This window comes from Neolamprologus multifasciatus, chromosome 16, assembly GCF_963576455.1.
Source record: "Neolamprologus multifasciatus chromosome 16, fNeoMul1.2, whole genome shotgun sequence".
Classification (NCBI taxonomy): domain Eukaryota; kingdom Metazoa; phylum Chordata; class Actinopteri; order Cichliformes; family Cichlidae; genus Neolamprologus; species Neolamprologus multifasciatus.
Genome location: NC_140454.1, coordinates 3,968,330 through 3,987,282, shown reverse-complemented (window position 1 = coordinate 3,987,282; position 18,953 = coordinate 3,968,330). Strand labels below are relative to the sequence as shown.

The 18,953-nt window shown below is 40.8% G+C and overlaps 2 protein-coding genes and 2 long non-coding RNA genes across 5 annotated transcripts in view; 3 read left to right on the top strand and 1 right to left on the bottom strand.

Moving 5' to 3' along the window:
- The window catches only part of wdfy2 (WD repeat and FYVE domain containing 2), a 26,530-nt gene extending 15,594 nt beyond the window's left edge, over positions 1-10,936 (top strand). Inside the window, exons 7-12 of one of the 2 annotated variants that reach the window (XM_085136001.1) lie at positions 1,215-1,341; positions 2,456-2,561; positions 4,489-4,590; positions 7,233-7,363; positions 7,467-7,575; positions 9,661-10,936. In XM_085136001.1, the coding sequence (XP_084992127.1) occupies positions 1,215-1,341; positions 2,456-2,561; positions 4,489-4,590; positions 7,233-7,363; positions 7,467-7,575; positions 9,661-9,690 (605 nt within the window). In that variant the 3' untranslated portion in view covers positions 9,691-10,936. Of the gene's footprint in view, positions 1-1,214; positions 1,342-2,455; positions 2,562-4,488; positions 4,591-7,232; positions 7,364-7,466; positions 7,606-7,703; positions 8,716-9,660 lie in introns of those variants that run through there. The other variant, XM_085136000.1, reaches the window with a different exon arrangement.
- LOC146500033 (uncharacterized) overlaps positions 1-18,953 on the top strand; it is a 347,579-nt gene that overhangs the window by 179,186 nt on the left and 149,440 nt on the right. The window lies entirely within an intron of this gene.
- Positions 2,568-4,225, top strand: LOC146500047 (uncharacterized). Its single transcript, XR_014869888.1, has 2 exons — positions 2,568-3,292; positions 3,331-4,225. It is a non-coding gene; the product is annotated as an uncharacterized LOC146500047 (long non-coding RNA).
- Positions 10,830-18,953, bottom strand: dhrs12 (dehydrogenase/reductase (SDR family) member 12). The gene is made up of 10 exons (XM_085136012.1): positions 18,786-18,953; positions 18,147-18,280; positions 17,969-18,051; positions 17,567-17,659; positions 17,396-17,477; positions 16,959-17,020; positions 16,766-16,870; positions 16,591-16,681; positions 15,687-15,824; positions 10,830-13,627 (listed from the first exon to the last, which is right to left on the bottom strand). Exons 1-10 carry the CDS (start codon positions 18,839-18,841, stop codon positions 13,515-13,517), a joined length of 957 nt encoding a protein of 318 aa, XP_084992138.1. The 5' UTR covers positions 18,842-18,953; the 3' UTR covers positions 10,830-13,514.

Sequence of the window (18,953 nt, the reverse complement as noted above, 5' to 3'; positions counted from 1 at the left end):
AAACCGTGATTTTTTTTGCGAGAATGTCTCATGACAGTGACGTAAGCGAGTGCGACGTTCGTGACAACAGCTGTGTGCAGATCAACAATGGATCATATATCGAGTGCAGAGAGAGTATGAGCGTGCAGCGTTTAAAGCGTGGAAGTACTGACCTTACTTTGAGTTTGATTCCATAAAAAGTGACAAAAACATTAGTGTCCGTTGTTCGTGGGAAGAAAACTTCTTTTTACAGCGAAAAAACCTCTAAACTTCCAAACAAGCACCGAGTAGCTACGACGTAATGGGAAACTCACAGAGAAACTCGCGGATTCTTCCACTGACCGCTGCGGCACACCTGCACCAGGGTAAACCTCCGCCTACCCCACTCCTGCTTTACAGGTGAAAATAGAGCAACAGGACCGCTAGTCTTTGACTTTATTTATTTTCTGCTGTGTTTTACTTGCATCTATTTGAAAGACTGAGTGTAAACACAAAAAATATATATTTTATGTGCTGGAATGTGCAGAAAATAGGTTTAAATGTTAAACAAATTTCTTCCAGTCAGAGAATGTTGCATATAATAAAATTTTTGCTTGATGCATAAAGTTAAAAGATTAAAACTAATAAAACAAGTTTTAAAAAGAGACTTTTCCATTTGATTACATTTTGTATGATGATTATGTAGAAAAAGTAGAATTGGGCTGAAAGATCTATCACTTTATCACCTATTCAGGTTGTAAATCGTGTTTTTAAAAAGTAACTAAGTATTTAATTACTTTTGAAAATAAGTAATCAGTAAAGTAACGGGATTACTTTTGAGGGGAAGTAATCAGTAATTAGTTACTGATTACTTTTTTCAAGTAACTTGACCAACACTGGTGTTCACACAGTATCCTCGTTTGTCTTCGCCTGTTGTCCTCCAGCAGGTTGCAGATTTATTGACGCAGCTCAGCATCGATTTTTACAGAGTTGTGCGTCCCCGGTGGTTTTAAATGTTTGAGAAAATCTTTGGAACTTGTCATGATGCAGTCTGCTTCAACAGAGAAGGCAAAAGAAAAATGTGTTTTTACCATTCAACAATAAAGAGACATCCAAATGAGTTTAAAGATGAGAGAGGGCCAACAACAGTGACTTCAAGCCAGTGAAAATTGGTTTGAATTAAATTTCAGTGAACCCTGCAGGATAATGTGGCGTAGCTGACGGAGGCACTTTTGTCTCCGTTGTAATTTTGTCAGGTAATGTGACGGCGCTGTGTTGGGACCCGGTCACAAGGGTGTTGTTCTCCGGAAGCTCGGACCACTCAATCATCATGTGGGACATCGGCGGACGCAAAGGCACCGCTATCGAACTGCAAGGACACAAGTAAGGATCTCCGTTAGCCAATAAGTTATACATATGCTCAGCTGTTTCGTATCGATGGAATTGTAATTGTGTTTTTTGTCATGTTTACTCAGTTTCATTCATGTCATCGCACTCACTTCAAGCTTGAACAACTAGTTCAAATGTTATGAAGTTAACATAAAGGCTGCAGGAGAGCAGACCTCAGTAAAAGAAAAACAGTGTTCTGACTTCATAAGAGGACGATAAACAGACTCTGGAATCTCACACTTTTTTTGAGCAAAGACTTTTATTGACTCTCAAAAGTTAAAAGCTTACCAAAATACTTTATCTCAAAACTTCCTCTATCCAACGTAGCGCCATAACAAGTTATAGTCTCTTTACATCAAAGTAAATATGTGTCACTAGGCCAGAGGCTGAGCTCTGATTTGTCTACCTTATGCCGTCCTTTTTAAGATCCAAATTTTTCTTGTGCGTAGCGGCGTGCTTCGTTAGGATCCGTAAACACCAGCTCCGGTCCATTGTATGTCACCCTGAGTTTAGCGGGGTATAGAAGTCCATATTGGTCTTGAAGCAGGTTTCTTACTGGAGTAAACGCAGCACGTCGTTTTACCACTGCCTGAGGTAGATCGCGGAAAATCTGAACGCGAATATCTCCAAGCTTCAGATTCTTTCTGGTAGAGACTTTTCGTAGTATTTCTTCCATGGTGTGGTAGTAATGTATCCTCGCAATCAAGTGTCGTGGCGGGGCTTCATCTTCTGGGGTCGCTCGCAGGGCTCTGTGTGCTCGGTCCAACAGCGGAGTTTCATCCAGGTCCAATAGATCTCGTAACAGCTTTGCCACAAAATCTCTAACACGCTGACCATTTTCTCTGCCTTCAGGTACCCCGGCTATCCTTATATTGTTCCTCTTTGAGCGCCCTTCCAAGTCAATGCATTTTTCAGACAATTGTTCCACTTTGTTAGAAAGTTGTTTGACTTTGAAACAAGCTTTTCAACCACTGAAAGCTTGGAGGACCCACTCAGTGTAGCTGCTACCTTGTATTTTAACTTGTTGTTTCTTGAATTTTAATGCAAAGCACTTCTGGTTATGTCAGCATACCGGGACAGCCACTTCACTGCTGCGCTCTCCCCACAGTGACAAAGTTCAGGGCCTGTGTTACGCCTCACACACCCGGCAGCTCATCTCCTGCAGCTCAGATGGAAGCATCGTCATCTGGAACATGGATGTAACACGGCAAGAGGTGAGAGAGAGCAGACCGAAGCAGCGTGACGTCGGCACACAAACACAAGCTTGTGTTTGATGTGTGAACTGCAACAGCTTGTGAACAAAATAAGGAAATGTCATGTGTGCTGTGTAATGGCGTGCTTTTTTCCCTTAGTGCTTCCCTGCATGTTTTACAGGGAAGCACATTCTGTGATGCAGATCGGCTGAGAGGATAAACTGCTGATGTTTGCTCTCTCAGATCCTTCGGGGGCAAAAAGTTCTCTTTAGAGCTCCATTAAAGGTCGCCTGATTAGCAGAGTTTTCTTTGATTTTCTGTCGTTCAGATGCTCACGCAGTCTAGATTCGGCATCTCCCTCTTTGCTCAGGCTTTAATTGCTTCTATATTCAATCAGAGCCACTTTCATTCTGCCTCGCTGCTCTGTTGTGCCACAGTCTCTGTAATTTGCTCCAAATTTTCGTCTTTAAAATAACAGCTCGACTAAGTCGTTCACCGGAGTCTTGGCAGTTGTGCTGGAGTCTTTAGTTTTCTTTGGAGAGTCTTTGAAATCTCTGACTGCCTCCCTCTGCCAGGCTTGTTCTGACTGTGTGGCTCTCCTTACATTTCGTGATAATACTTCTCACTCCAGTTATTGACACACTGTCATAACTTTGTATATGCATGGGGGGGGGGGCTGTGTTTATGTTACGTTCAGTTAAAGCACATCGTTGTACAGCAGCGGTTCATGCAGTGGCTCAGTAAAAAGCTCAGTTTTCATATTACATATATATACAGGGGCTTGCAAAAGTATTCGGCCCCCTTGAACTTTTCCACATTTTGTCTCATTACAGCCACAAACATGAATCAATTTTATTGGAATTCCACGTGAAAGACCAACACAAAGTGGTGCACACTGAGAAGTGGAACCAAAATCATACATGACATTTTTGACAAATAAATAACTGGTTCTTCAAGGTTCTTCATTTGTCACATGCATAGTTATACAAGTATAACACACAGTGAAATGTAGCCTGACACGCTCCTCGACATGTGCAAAATGGGGGGGGGGGGGGGGGGGGTAGAGGAAGAACATTATATATATATATATATATAGTATATACATTGGGTGAATGTGCAATACGTTGTAGTTTTTGGGTCATAAGCCGCTACTTTTTCCCCACACTGTGAACATTGCGGTTTATACTGACGTGCAGCTAATGCATATTTTTATTCATGCGGCCAAAAACATTTTGCCTGGTAACAGTAGACCAATCAAAATGATAAGTGGGTATATATTTTTATCGGTTGTTAAGAGACGTTGTAATGTTGTTTGTGCACTGTTCCGTAAAACAACCATAAGCAACGTAATTTGTGTGTTACCAATACGTACGTATACTTACAGGTAGCCGTGTTATAGGCGCTGAGGAACAAAAGCATTTGCAGTATTTATTTTTGTATGTTACCATAACGTTTATGTTACCTTACCTTAGTATTTCTGTGTAAAAATCCGGTGCGGCCTGTACAAGTACAAAATGAATTTCCTTTCTGCAATTAGAGCATGCGGCTTTTAATCAGGTGTGCTCTGTAGTCCGGGATTTACGGTACATGTTTTACACAGACTAAGGTTCATGGGAAGTATTTTTGTTCTGGAAAAATAACAGTATCCTGATTCCTGATGTCATGTTGTCAGAGTGAATTTCTGCTGTACAGCAAAACATATAAACAGCTCCATCCCTCCTGACTATAATTGATCCTTTTACACTTTTATTTACGTAGGAACGGAAGTAACTGAGATCTATTGAATAAACACAACATTTAAACTGGGCTAAACCATCTTCTGACCCTCAATTTGTAGAAAAAGCTTCAGTCTCTCTTCGGTCAGCAACATAAGAAAAAATTATTCATTTGGCAGGTTTAAATATTTCTCCAGTGTTTATGTTGAGTTTTGAAATGTGCGTTTCCACAGACCCCAGAATGGCTGGACAGCGACTCCTGTCAGAAGTGTGAGCAGCCTTTCTTCTGGAACTTCAAACAGATGTGGGACAGTAAGAAGATCGGCCTACGGCAGGTACTGAGCGCACGCCTGTTAGCCGAGCACCTTGTTTTATTTCCACTCTTCTTTAAAAATACAAGTTATTATATATCAAATATATCATAACTAGGGATGGGTACCGGTGGGTTCTGACATAAACGGTAGTAACCAGACCGAAAAGCAGCGCACATTTCGGTGCTTTTTTTTCCTGAGCTGTGATACACTTTAGATTCTAGCCAATCATTTTACGTTTCCGAGGATAGTAGGCGGGTCCAGGTACGTACGTTCTTTTAGAGCAGAGCTACAGATTAAAAATGCCCAAGGTGAAGCGGTCAAAAGTCTGGCTGTACTTCACAGCAAAAGATGCAAACTCAGCAGCTGCAACAAGTGCTTTAAGCTGATACTGTGATACTGTCAAAGGAGGTAACACCTCAAATCTGATGAAACAGCTGGCGATGCATAGCAGGGTTTTTTAAAAGCCGAGAAATGCGCCGTATTTGATAGCTTGCTGCGAGACCTCACACCGAGCACATCTACTGCGGGTGTGGTGCCTGTTATCAGACCCGGAGCCCTGCTAGTGTAGCAGAAATGATGAGGATGATGATGCAGCAGCAGCCGTTCTTCTCTGCGTGAGTAGCTTAATGTTGTTCGTGTGTAATTTACGTTGAGTAGGCTAACCACGTCATTACATTAATGCACGTAAGGTGAACTAGCAAACACCGTCGTAGTTACATGCGGCTGTCTTCGTGTTTGATGGCAGATACTCCCTTCACCCTGGACAAAAAGGCTAAAATGACCAAAGAAAAAGTGGAAAACAGTTAAACATGAGAGGTTTTTGGATAAAGTTTGTGTTTTTTCCATTGATTAAGCTGCTTCCAGCCAAGAGTGATACCATATATGCCCCATAGCTGCAGAAAAGGCTAACATTGTTATCTTTTTACAAAAAAACAGCTGAACATGAGAGGTTTTTGGACAAAGTTTGTGTTCTCCATTCTTTGAGCACCGTTTAAGCACTGGCACCGTTTCAAAAGTACCGGTTTGGCACCAGTATCGGATAAAACCTAAACGATACCCATCCCTAATCATAACTCAGCTTCTCTGCTGCAGCAGATTCAGTGATGTGTAGCTCAGCTGCACTCCAAACGTATTCCAAACAGCTTTCTAACAAACAAGTCTCTATAACTCTTCACTTCTGCCACGCTAATAGCAAGCAAACATCCTGTGGCTGTTTTATTGCCTCAATTTCAGAAACTGCTTTATGTTGTGGTTACTCATTCCAAGTGTGTGTGCGAATCACAGTTCAAAGATACAGTAATGGGCGTTTTTTTGACTGCACAGCAGTCTTTTGCAACATTGTGTAGCGAGAACCAAACACAAAGCGCTGTAATGTTGGTGTTTCTATTTCACTGCACTGGAGGGGGGAAAAACACAAAGACTTTTGACTGTACACAAAAATGTTTCAGCATCACTGAGGAATGTGTAGAGAGTGCTTCAAGCTGTATGCAGCTGATGAAATAAAACTTCTGTGTCAAAACAAGAAAATTTAGCAGGTTGGTGGTCTCGCATTTTAATGCTGAATGCAGATACAGATGTTATCATAAAAAGAGAAGTCGAGAACATTTTACCTGAAGTTTCAACGCGTGTGTGGACTCTTGGAAATGACTTGAAGTGGTCTGATTTAAGCCGGTTTCAGACGTTGGATGGTTAACATTAGGGATGCACCGATACTGATACTGTAAAATGTGTGTGTACTCATACTCGTAAAAGTTCACCGATACCATGAACCGATACCAACTTATTTCATTAATCAGAGGGTGGTTTGTCATTTCTGTTGTAGTTTTTTAGATTGGCCACTAGGGGGCCAATTATTATTTTATTTATTATTTATTTTATAATAATTATTTTTTTGTTTGTTTACAATATGGACACTCTGAAACAATTTAAAAGTTTATTTTATTCTCAAACCTAATTTGTATTCATTTTATTCCAAACAGAAGTGTTTATTTATTATTCTGAAAGCTCGAGACAGTGCCAATAGTTCAGTGATATTTTGTTAAATTACAATGTGGAGACTCCGCAATAATTTAACAGAAGTGCTTATTTTTCACTTGAAGTTTTTTTGTGGTCATTTTTATTAAGATTTTATTTTTTATCGACAGAGAATAAACTAAAACCTGTCTTCCAATTAATTGCATTTGTGTGTGTGTGTGTGGTAGAAGTATCGGTTTTTGTACTCTGTATCGGCAAGTACTCAGATCCAAGTATCGGTATCGTATCGGTTTGAAAAAATTGGTATGGTTGCATCCCTAGTTAACATTGCTAGTTTGATTCTGTTATTTGGACACGGCTCAGTGTTATGTTAACGTTCCTCAAAGTCTCATTCAGACTTACAGCTGTGATGAAGTGTGTGTGCTGCAGCTGTCTGCAGACTCACACAGTCTCCTAGAGAGAGAGAGATTGTCTGCTGGATAGGAATTATCAAAATGCATCACAACCAGTATCTTCATGTAGCTTTCGAAACACAAAGTTCAAAACTTGGCCTTGACTCGGCGTATAAATTTGCTAAACATTTCATCGTAAGACAAAACAAAACAAAACAAAACACCACCTCCATTTCTTTGATGAGAAATAAGATGTTAAATGAAAGCTGATGTGTTCATACCCTACTGTGTGCTCAGCACCACTGCAGGAAGTGCGGCCAGGCAGTGTGCGGCAAATGTTCGTCCAAACGCTCCACCATCCCCCTCATGGGATTCGAGTTCGAGGTGCGCGTGTGTGACAGCTGCCACGAGTCCATCAGTGACGAGGAGTGAGTAACAATCAGCTTCTGTTGTTGTCATATACTGAGCCTTTGTAGCTTTTCCCAGTGATTCGCACACTTTAACCGCTGGCGCTGCCTTTGTGTCTTGCAGTCGAGCACCCACAGCCACCTTCCATGACAGCAAGCACAGCATTGTTTACATGCACTACGAGCCCACCACTGGGAATCTGCTCACCTCTGGCACTGACAAGATTGTCAAGGTCTGGAAAAGTACAACGAGTGTCTGTTGTGTTTGAGAGTCTTGGATAAGGCGTGCGGCACAGACAGTAACCCTTAGCTGGGGGTTCGGATCATTCAGACATGAGGGTTATGTTTTCAGCCCGTTTAGACGTGCTTGTTTATGCTACAATCCCTGCTCTTAAAATAACTGCTCTTTTAGGGGCGACTGCCTCAGTGTCCGAGGTGGTAGTCAAGTATTTATTTATTTTAAGGAAATCCAGAGCATGTGAAAGCCTATAAAACACTGCAGGTAGCTCCTTCTCTCACCCCAACCGGTCGCAGCAGATGGCCCCGCCCCTCCCTGAGCCTGGTTCTGCTGGAGGTTTCTTCCTGTTAAAAGGGAGTTTTTCCTTCCCACTGTCGCCAAAGTGCTTGCTCATAGGAGGTCATATGATTGTTGGGTTTTTCTCTGTATCTATGAAGCGCCTTGAGGCGACTTTTGTTGTGATTTGGCGCTATATAAATAAAATTGAATTGAATTGAATTGGAAACGGTGTGCTACACTGTGACTGTCAGTCTAACACCCATTAATAAACCTTACATCAGGATGTGTTGCGTATTTAGATTAAATGCTTGGAGAATCGAAGTCACTCAGAGGGAACACATTTGTTTTGGGCGTCTCGGGCAGCAAAAGCTGGAGACTGGCTGGTGAAGAGTGAGCTGGAGAATATTTGCTACTTAAGAGTCAGACGCCTCTTACAGGGAGCTACTAAAGTGGTGACTACTGAGCTTTCACACTGTGTTTGGCTGGTATGTGAACAGGTAGTTCTTTGCGCTGTGCACTAATGTAATTTTCCCTTTAGTAAAATAATACACAGTGAAAAAGATTTAATTAAAAGAATTAAACTGTCTATTTTTATATATGACTAGCAGAGTAACTGTAATCACAACCGAGTTATTCTGCAGTACTCGATACATTGCACGAATATAATCTAAAATAGCAAAAATCAGGTTTTCTCCGTTCTGGTCTCGGTTTTAATAACGTGTCAGTTCAGTTAGCTTATTTGCTTTCTGCCCTCTATCATTTATTTGTTGAGCTCCACCATAGAGAGTCATTAAGTAGCCACTCTGGAAAGTCAAATATGTGGAGGAGTCGATTTAGAGCCCGCATGTTCCTTCATTCCTTCCCCGGAGATCGACAGACGGATTGGGGCTGCAGCTGCAGTAATGCAGATGCTGCACCGGTCCGTCGTGGTGAAGAGGGAGCTGAGTGTAAAAGCGAAGCTCTCAATTTACCGGTCGATCTACGTCCCTACCCTCACCTATGGCCACGAGCTGTGGGTAGTGACCGAAAGGACGAGATCGCGGATACAAGCAGCAGAAATGAGCTTCCTCCGAAGGGTGGCTGGCCTCTCCCTTAGAGATAGGGTGAGAAGTTCGGCCATCCGGGAGGGGCTCAGAGTAGAGCCGCTGCTGCTCCACATCGAAAGGAGCCAGCTGAGGTGGTTCAGGCATCTGACAAGGATGCCTCCTGGGCGCCTCCTGGGTGAGGTGTTCCGGGCATGTCCCACCAGGAGGAGGCCCCGGGGCAGACCCAGGACACGCTGGAGAGATTAGATCTCTCGGCTGGCATGGGAACGCCTTGGTGTTCCCCCGGATAAGCTGGAGGAGGTGGCTGGGGAGAGGGAGGTCTGGGCCTCTTTGCTTAGGCTGCTGCCCCCGCGACCCGGCCTCGGATAAAGCGGATGAAGATGGATGGATGTTCCTTCATAAAAACATTTATATTTGACCCCAGAGTGTCAGTAATCATATTCTAAAACAAAGTAATAATGTACGTCACAGTATTTCTTCTTTGACCCACCCTGTTGACTGTATAACTGCCTCTCTGCTGATTACCAGTTCTAGCTACTGGGTCAAATATTGTTCTCCTATTTTTAATGTTAATTTAGTCAAAAATGCGCTTAAATTACTGTCTTTTAAAAATTGCATTAGTTAAAGTCGACAAATTACATAGAGTATCTGATTCAAACAGATGATGATAGTGTTGCACATGTCTGAGCTATAGAAACACAGCTTTAACTGTTTCTGCTTAAACGGACTGATGGTTACTTGTGTTTTGTCTGCAGCTCTGGGACATGACTCCTGTGGTGTCCTGAGATCTGTGGATAACAAGCAGTCAGCAGAAATCTCTGTTTGACAAACTGTCGAGGTGCCAGTGCCACCGGGAAGAGAAACGTGGTGAGAGCTCCAGCAGGATCGATGTCATCTGGATAATATTTAGCAGTTTTTTAACGTGCAGCGGTGGCTGTTGAACATTTACAGCGAGGACACTGCAGGCCAGTGAAGCCTGAGAACCATACAGCCTTTGTTTGCCGGTGGATTGCGGGTCTCTCTCTGTGCATGTGTGTCTGTACAGTGTGCGAAAGGTTGAGGCATTTCCCTTTGTAAGTTATCGACACACCTCATTTACTTAATTTCCACGCATTCCTTTCCAGTTTCAAACTGGAAATTCATGAAACAGTCTTATGAAACCTGCTTGCACTGCGGGAACTTGTCAAACCCAGACTTTACTTTCTGTAGATGTGAAGCACCTTGTTAAACAGACCGGCGAAATCAAACGTGCATTCCTACTGAACTGGCTGCATGATTTTCATTTGCACCAGCAGCTGTTCAGACCTGCACGTGTTGTTTTTCACCTTCTGCAGACAGAGAATTTAAACGTGACGCTCCTTTTATTATATTCCATTCAACATTAGGTACCTGCCACCTGTTATAGTGACAACCTAAACTGACCTGTTTAACACCAAATGTCGTCTTTTTGGCATAACATACTGACATAACCCTCAGACACTAGGCTTTGTTGTCTGTATATACAGGCTGATAATACAAAAAATGTTTGTAGTTGAAATAGCAGCAAAGCGTGAGCCTCCAAACTGCCCAGTTCTCTCACAAACTTACTTTCTTTTAGGTTTTCCCAACTATTTCATTTATTTTATTGTTTTCGTATAATCATCAACGCAGCATGGCACTCACATGTGTCCTAAGAGCAGAAAATACAACATGTTCATAGTAAGCACTGAACATTTGGGTGTTTTACAGGTTTAAATGTCAAAAATAGAACCTAAAATAAAAATAGCCTCGAGCAGTAAAATTAAATAAAACAGGTGTCACTCGTGTAGAAGATGTTCTAGTTCTTGCCTGTAAATGCTGCTCGTGAGCATTAATGTCTGCAGGTGTGCTGTTTCTCAGGTGCTTCACATCACTCACACTGTGTGCGCTTATTATACAAATCATGTTTTGTTTTTCGTCTGACCTGACCTGACAGTATCATCCGAGGGAGACTTTTTCTTAGGCTGCAACGCCTGATATCAAACACTAGAGGGAAGAAGTAGCATAAAACGCAGCTTTAGTTCAGATTTATGCTAAAACGCTTAAAAAAACCCTGCATAAACTACATTACCTACATTAGGAGCTTTATGTCGTCTGTACTCACTGTAATGCTGGTGTGCAAACACACAGAGGCCTCAGATGTAGATGCACCCAGTCCACTGAGTGTTAAAAGACTGGATATCATGCAGACCTCGTGGCGTTTTCATACTGGTGATGCTCTTTGGTTTGCAACCTCACCGTGCTTCTGTATCATGTCAGAACAAGCAAATTTGTAACAAATTGACAGTATGAGCAAGAAATCCAAAGTTTACAAGGTTGGGAAGTTTTCAAGGATACTGATGATACTGCAGACTCTTGTTGTTGTGTAAGCACACACAGTGTTTATCTCAACCCACTGATGTGCAGAGCGCACCTTTCAGATTGTGTAATCTAGCATGAAGCCAGCTGACATTTTGTACTTCCTGTCCTTTACAGCAGAACTGTTTTCTGAGATTATTTATTATTGTAAGTGTGGTTTAAACATTTTTGACATTCAAAAGCACATATCATCAAGCTCATCAGTGGCAGCATGCACATGTACCAGAATAGAAAGTAAGCTAACGAACACGGCATTGATTTGTCCCCATTGTTACTGTTTTTGAACGTCTCGATACTGACTGACTTTACTGTCGATGCACTGGAATCAACAAGCAAAAACATCTCAAGTTCATGCTGTGAAGACTAAGTATGTCTTTAGTTATCATTAGACTTGTGCTTTAATGATCTGCTCAGCCGATAACTATTAATGTTCGTACAGTTCAAGCCCAAAGATGAGATTTTCTACAACTATAGAACGATGGAAAACTGTACATCACTTTACAGCCACGAATAAAAGTATAGCAGCTGTTTACTTGTGAATGTGAAACTTTGGGTACTAAGACTTTAAAGGTCCTTACCAGTGTTTCAGCTCCGTTATAGAAATGGTGTCATTTCGAATGCACAGCAAGCGCATTTATTGTCACTCTGTATTGAATCTAATGTAATGTGGTGCCTGCGTGGAACAGGAGTACAAAAACATCCAAAGAACTGCAACAAAGCAGCTTTTTTCTTTGCTGGCATCATGTGAAGTGCACGTGGAAGTGATAATTGGTGCAGTCTGGGTTTTCACAATGATGTGAGAACCCAGACTGCACAGGAGATGCACGTCTTTCTAGATACTAATACAGGATTTCTGCATTCAAAATGAATGGATGCAATAAATCCGTCTTTGGCCAGTGGTCTGTTTCTGTCCCAGGAAAGAAAACAATTGTTGTTGTGTCCTTCAATGTAATTATGTGTATAAATTACATATTAAAAGAGGAGGTATTCACCTGCTCAACTATATTAGAGTTCAGTGTTTGTTTATTGGACCGCAGCTGTGATTTTGGGGCTCTTGCTGCAGTGTTGAGTTCTTTGACTGCAAACTGAAACCGGCAGATATTCGACTACTTTAACTGGAGTCTTCGTTTCAGCAGCTTCATCGGACTTTGCTCAGCAACACAGACTTTCTCCTTTTTCCCAGGTATTGCAACACATGACACATGCAAAAGGAGACGATCCACCCAGGAAGAAACGTCTTTGAAAATTACATTTGAAAGTAGCCAAAATACACCAGAAACACAGGTGCACACAACCCCTTATGAATAAACTGCAAGTAAACAGGTAAAATTCTTATTTAATGAAATTGGATAAGAAATTCAACATAAATTAAAATGCATAATTGTTAGTGTGTACATATGTGTATAAATGTTCATAAGCTTTACAAATAGGAAGTATATTCTTTTTTTTTTTTGATTAACCAAGGAGCAAAAATAAAGTACAAGTCATCTTTCCATAAACAACCATATTTACTTCACTAGGGCTACGTTCACACGTACACGGGTATTTTTGAAAACTGAGATTTTCCGTTTTCGTTTTAAAAAATAATCCCGTCCACATGTAAAGGCCGAAATGAAGGAAAACGCTGCTAGGAACATGCCAAAGCAGCAGGTGGCGCTATATTCCTAACCGTGTAGAAATGTTGGCCAATCAGAAGTCTAGAAGCCTCGGTGGGAAAAAGTAAACAAAGCTGGGGCATAGAAGCAGAACCGAGTCGTATGTGTGGAGGGACAGTAACTGTGTGCGTATATGTAAGCATTTAAACACTGCAGAGACAATTAACAGTAACAGTATTGTAGAAATTCATTTCACCGAAACAATAACGTGGCGCACACTGTGACGTCAAAAAAAGGCGCACACCTTTGACGCTGCGTTTTCTCCGTTTTTCTCGTCCACACGTAAAAGCAGAGTTTTAGAAAATATCCACCCTGGCCGGAGTTTTTAGAAATCTCCGTTTTCAGTGACCGAAAACGCCGTTTACGTGTGGACGAAAGGTGCAAACGCATAGAAAAATCTGCGTTTTCAAAAATACCCGGGTACATGTGGAAATGTTTGTTTTTTTTGTTTATTTTAACTAAAGGTTGTTCTTGGAGGTTGAAGCTTTTCTGTATATTACAAAAAGATTGTGTAAACATTAGTAATCTGTGAGGAGTGCTTGTTTTTTTTCCTTTTACAAAAACTGTTTTTTGAGGTATTAAGGTTTGAACTTTTGGGCAAACTCCTCCAGCGCTGCCAGAAGCTTCTCCTCCTCTTGCGGTGTTGACCGGGAGGCGGCGAGGGGCAAGTGTGTCGCCACTCCTTTACGATCTGAAAGACATTTTATGCGAATACATGAGACATAACGCAAAACTGTGTGACATTTAAGTGATCGATTATAAAAACGAGTTTTGCAGCATCACAAAAACATGAACATCTTTGATCAATACTATTAAGCTACAATTACGCTCATGAATCACTTTATTGAAGATTAAACTTTTGCAACAAACTGAATAACCTGTGATTACAAATTTCATTTATGACTGTAAAAATGACAGAGTTGATTTCGCTTGCAATCTGTGCAAAAAGTGAAATTGCTACTGGTCCAGGTGTTCAAATCTATCGGTGGTTTTTCTGCATGTTACAATCTTGGCAACAGACAGTCTCTACCTGCTGATAGAGCGCAGACAGTTATACTGCCTGCAGTAACGTCCGCTATCGTGGAGGAGCTAGAGAGGAAACAACTGAATTTCAATGGTGGAGCTTTTTCCAGCAATCATCTTGATCATCACGGGAAACGTGAGGTGTTTGGACAACAGTATGGATGAGTCTGGTGAGCTGTAAGGCGCCAGTCTCGTTACAGCGAGATTATGACAGACTCATAATTCCCAGACTACTGTGTGACTGTAGCTGGAATTTTTTGGGTGGACAGGGACCCAAAAAAGTCCATTAATCTGAGTGGGTTTTTTTTTTTTTAAACTTTCTTTTTATTGTTTTTCTTTAAACACTATACAACAAAACAACAACAACAAAAAGATAAATACAACAAGTAGGATAACAAAAAACAAACAACACAAACAAAAAAATCAAACGAAAAAAAACATGTTGGATCTCTTTGTTTCTACAGTTTGATCATTTCTCATTATCAATGTGTTGGTCTTTATCCTGTTGGGTTTATGTACCCAGTCCATTTCTCCCACTTTTTATGGTATTGATCTTCCTGAGTCCTTATTCTGTAGGTCAGTTGTTCCATGGTTTGTATTTCATCTATTTTTGATCCATTCGTCCTGTGATGGTGGGTCTATCTTGTTCCATTTTCTTGTAATTGCCTTTTTACAGGCAGCAAGCATAATTTTCATTATGTATCTATGTTCTTTCATCACATTTCCCGTAATGACACCAAAGTATAATAATGTACAAGTCTTAGATACAGCATAACCCAGAATTTTACCTATAACTAAATGAATATCTTCCCCAAATTTTGTAATCTTGGGACAGAACCAGAACACGTGGGAATGATTCACATTTACCTCTCCACAGCCCCTCCAACACGGTTGTGGTAATGAGGTATGTTTGTTCTTAATTTTGGGTGTTATAAAAAAATCTAATTACATTTTTCCAGCAGTGCAGTCTCCAGGCACGTGATGATGATGTTGTTGACTGCTGTATTTTCCAGGTTTGTGACCATTCCTCATCAGATATGTTCACTCCCAACTCTCTCTGCCACTTCAGTTTTACATATTTTGTTGTACACCCTCTTGCCTCCATTATATGCTCGTAAATTGTAGAGATTACTCTAATTTTTTTTGCTTTGTAAACTTCAGTTATGGTTTTAATTATCGAATTTTTATCCAGATCTACACTATGTTTTACTTCTTTATTTAAAAAGTCCCTAATCTGTAAATATCTGTAGCAATCTTGATTACTTAGGTCATATTTTTGTTTACTCTCCTGGAAACTCATAAAATCTTTAATTAGTGTACACATCGTTGTTAATCCAGTAGGAATCCACTGTTTAAATCTTTGGTCCATAGAACCGGGTGTAAAACCCTCATCATAGGCTATCCATCGAATTTAATCTGAGAGTTAAGAAGAAATATGGAGGAATTTCCCTATTTGTGATTGAAAGCGTAGTTTAATTCTAGACATGTTACTGCGAAACAACGTTTCTGTGGCCTCGATATTGAAGTCCCAGCTGTGGGAACAGTCATTGCTGCTGCTGGTTGAATCCAGTTGAAACTGACACAGATGTCATTCAAATGAAGCATTAGTAAAGTATTAGCAAGTGCTTAATACATAATTCATATCTTTTGCTACCCTTCAAGTTCCTTAGTTTCTCTCTGTGATTACAGAGAAAACCATGTTAGATATTTGCAAGTTTTTTTCTGACCTTGAAAGAAGCGCCCGCTCGGTTGCTTGGCGGCTGCTGCGGATACGGCGAGCCACACCACGGTGTCAGCTCCCATGGCCTCCGTCCTCAGCTTGGACTTCATCCTAGCGTGGAATGAAGGCATGGAGGTCTGGACCGCTACAGAGAGACAATTCAAAACTTGAGTCGCAGAGACAACATTCTCTTGTTAAAGGTTGTTCTGTTATCACTAAAAGTTGTAAAATGTTGTATCACTAAAATATCATTCTCAGTCAGTTGTTATTTATTATGTGTTTACAGCGCCCTCTGTGGTTACTCCAAGTAATGCGCTTTAGAAACGGCTTTATTTTGAAACAACTTTATTGAACAGGAAGTCGGCGCAAGAAAGGCAAAAAGAAGAGAAACATATCGGCACACAGTTTATGGTGTCCTGTTGGAAAAAATACTGTTCTCATCTTCGGTTTATGGTTGTATCGCCGGTATGTACTTAAAGTATAAATTGCAACTTTGTTTTTTTTGTACAATATGTTTCCCGCTAATGCAGTATTTGGCTGTGAAGCTACTCCTTTTGTTAAGCTAGCTACCCGCGATTTTGGAGGTCGTCTGGGATAGCATCAGTAGTAGTTTAAAAAGTTTACATAATTAGACATATGCTATGTAGTAGCATTGTGGTATATAAATGTATATTATGCTGCACATATGTATGTCATGACTGTATTTTTTGTCTTGTTTTTAGTTTTACCCTTTTGAATGTCAGTAAACCTGTTGACAACGCTCATCGGTCTTCAGAGTGGTGATATAAGAAAGGTGTTAACGCCCCTGCATCAGACATGCACCCATAACGGCACAAAGGTTGTGTTATTCCATGAAAAACCTTTGTCTTCCAGTTAAATTCTTAAGTTTTAAGTATCTTTCTTTTCTTTACCTGGTGTGTCTGCCCAGCCAGGGTGCATGCTGGAGAAGTGGATCTCTTTGTGCTGAGCAGCCCATCTTTCTGTCAGGATCACCTGCTGCCTCTGTCAGACAAAGAAAGAAATGCATATCAATATAAATACCACAACAATTCCTCTGTAGACCGCTACGTCTTTCAGTCACTCTACTTTATTCTGAGCATAGGCCATGGTCCCGTCAAATGTCCCCTTCTCAAATTGGAGGTCGTCCACGTCCAATTTCTGTGTGAGCATGCCCCCTGAAGACACAGTAATCTGGAGTGGAAACAGAAGAAATCGTTCATTTTCAGTCGTGCATTTGTACATCCTGGTTATTTTTTTGTGCTGTTGTAATTCAACCCACCACTCTGGGGTCTTCGACCTTCTTCAGTGCAGGTATCAGTGCAGTGGTGAGGATGTATGTACCTGAAAAACAAAGTTACGCACAAAAGAGTTTTTATTTATAGCCAATATTAGTCTTTCACATACTTTTTTTTGTTGCAAATTTGCAGAAACGACATTAAATAACAACATAATTTGTCAAATAAGGCCAAAACCAGTGATCGTTACAGTCACCTCCCCTAAATTTAAATACAAAATGCTTATTTTAATGTTAATATTTTACATTTTGCCTGTTTTGGAAGTTTTTTTAAGACCATCTTAATTACAGTCAGTCCTGAGAATTAATTTTTGCAGGAAAGAAAATGTCAAACTATAATTTTACACAAAGTTACGATTTAAAAACCCCGGCTTCCTTTTTGTTGTTAAAACATCCATCAGAAATATGTGTTCTCGTCTTACCCAACGTATTTGTGGCAAAGTTCTTCTCCAAATCCTCCTCAGTTAGTTCTCTCTGGTTGACCATACAGCCCGCATTGTTGATCTGAGAACCACCATAAACAGATTGAGATTAACGTTAACGTTGAAATATGTTTACTGCAGAGGAGCCACAACATATCTGCAGTTACCCACCAGCACATGCAGTGTGTTGTTCTGCGAGAAGCTCTGCGCAAACTCCCACACTTGCCTGGCGCTCGACATGTCAACAATGTGGACGTGAACATTCTGGGAACAGACAGGAAAATTAAAGGTGTGGGTTAGTTTTAAGTCTAATCTAATTGGGTGGAAAAGCAGGTATGAATATTCTCATCTATTTTGTTTTGTTTGATTGCTTTATTTTCATTCACGTTTCTTGACAGAACGTTTTAAAAATCTGATGGAAAAAAAACAAGCATGTGAGCATATTTTTATTAAAGAAAAAGCAAAGCTTCACTTTATTTCAGGGACCTCAATTTGCACAAGGTGAAAGCGACTACAAGAAAACTCCTGTATAAAAAAGCAATAACTCAGACAGACGAACAGTTAAAATCTCACCTCATTTTTACTGCTTTCAACAATTTCACCTTTGGCTGCTTCTGCTCGCCCCTTGTTTCGACACACCATGTGAACCGTTCCCCCTACAGACACAAACGAAAACATGATCAACAATTGACACACACAAATACCAGCAGGAAGGAGGAAAACTGCCTTCTGTCAGCTGTGAAACTCTCACCTCTCTTAGCGATTTCCTGCGCTGCAGCTTTCCCTATCCCGCTGTTGGCACCTGTCACCATGAAGGACCTTCCATTCAGGTTTACATCCAGGTCAGCTGGAACAAAATGCTTTGCTGCTGCTTCATAGCCACTCCTGGTACGAGCAAAGAGGAATCCAGTGAGCACATTACACTGTCACCCATATTTCTACATGCACTGATGTAACAGTGTCATCACTATTGGGTGTGGTTACTAGGATACAATAAGCATACCATAAGCAAATCACAAAATATAACGGACTAATAATTTGGGTAATTTATCAAGGAAAACAGTTTTCCTCCATATGACACTCTCCTGCTTGTCTTTATCCACTGTGTTAATTTGGTAAACATATGTAAGAAGCACTTTCACTGTTTCAAACATCTTTTAAAGAGGTTGTAGTCTTGATTATACGGTAAGCTTGCAGCATTGTGTAATCGTTCACCTGTAGCATGCTGTCGGACACAAACGCGCAGTAGCCGAGTGCTATCACTAGCAAAGCAAACATGTGGTTAAACTTTGGGCGGCGTGTCGGAAGGTTATGTAGCCTATATGTACCGCAAACAATCAAGACTACAAGTCATTTGACTACATAATAGAAAAGGAAACTGTCCACTTACTTTGTATACTCCTGGAGTCCTTTGACGAGCCACACAGTATTCCTGTAAAAGGACATTTTAATACGCGCAGCTTCTCTTACACAATTGGCTCTTTAGTCGCCCTAACAGTGGACACAGTCCAGTATTTGCGTTTCATAAGGATGACTGCAGCTTGTTATGTAGTAAGCA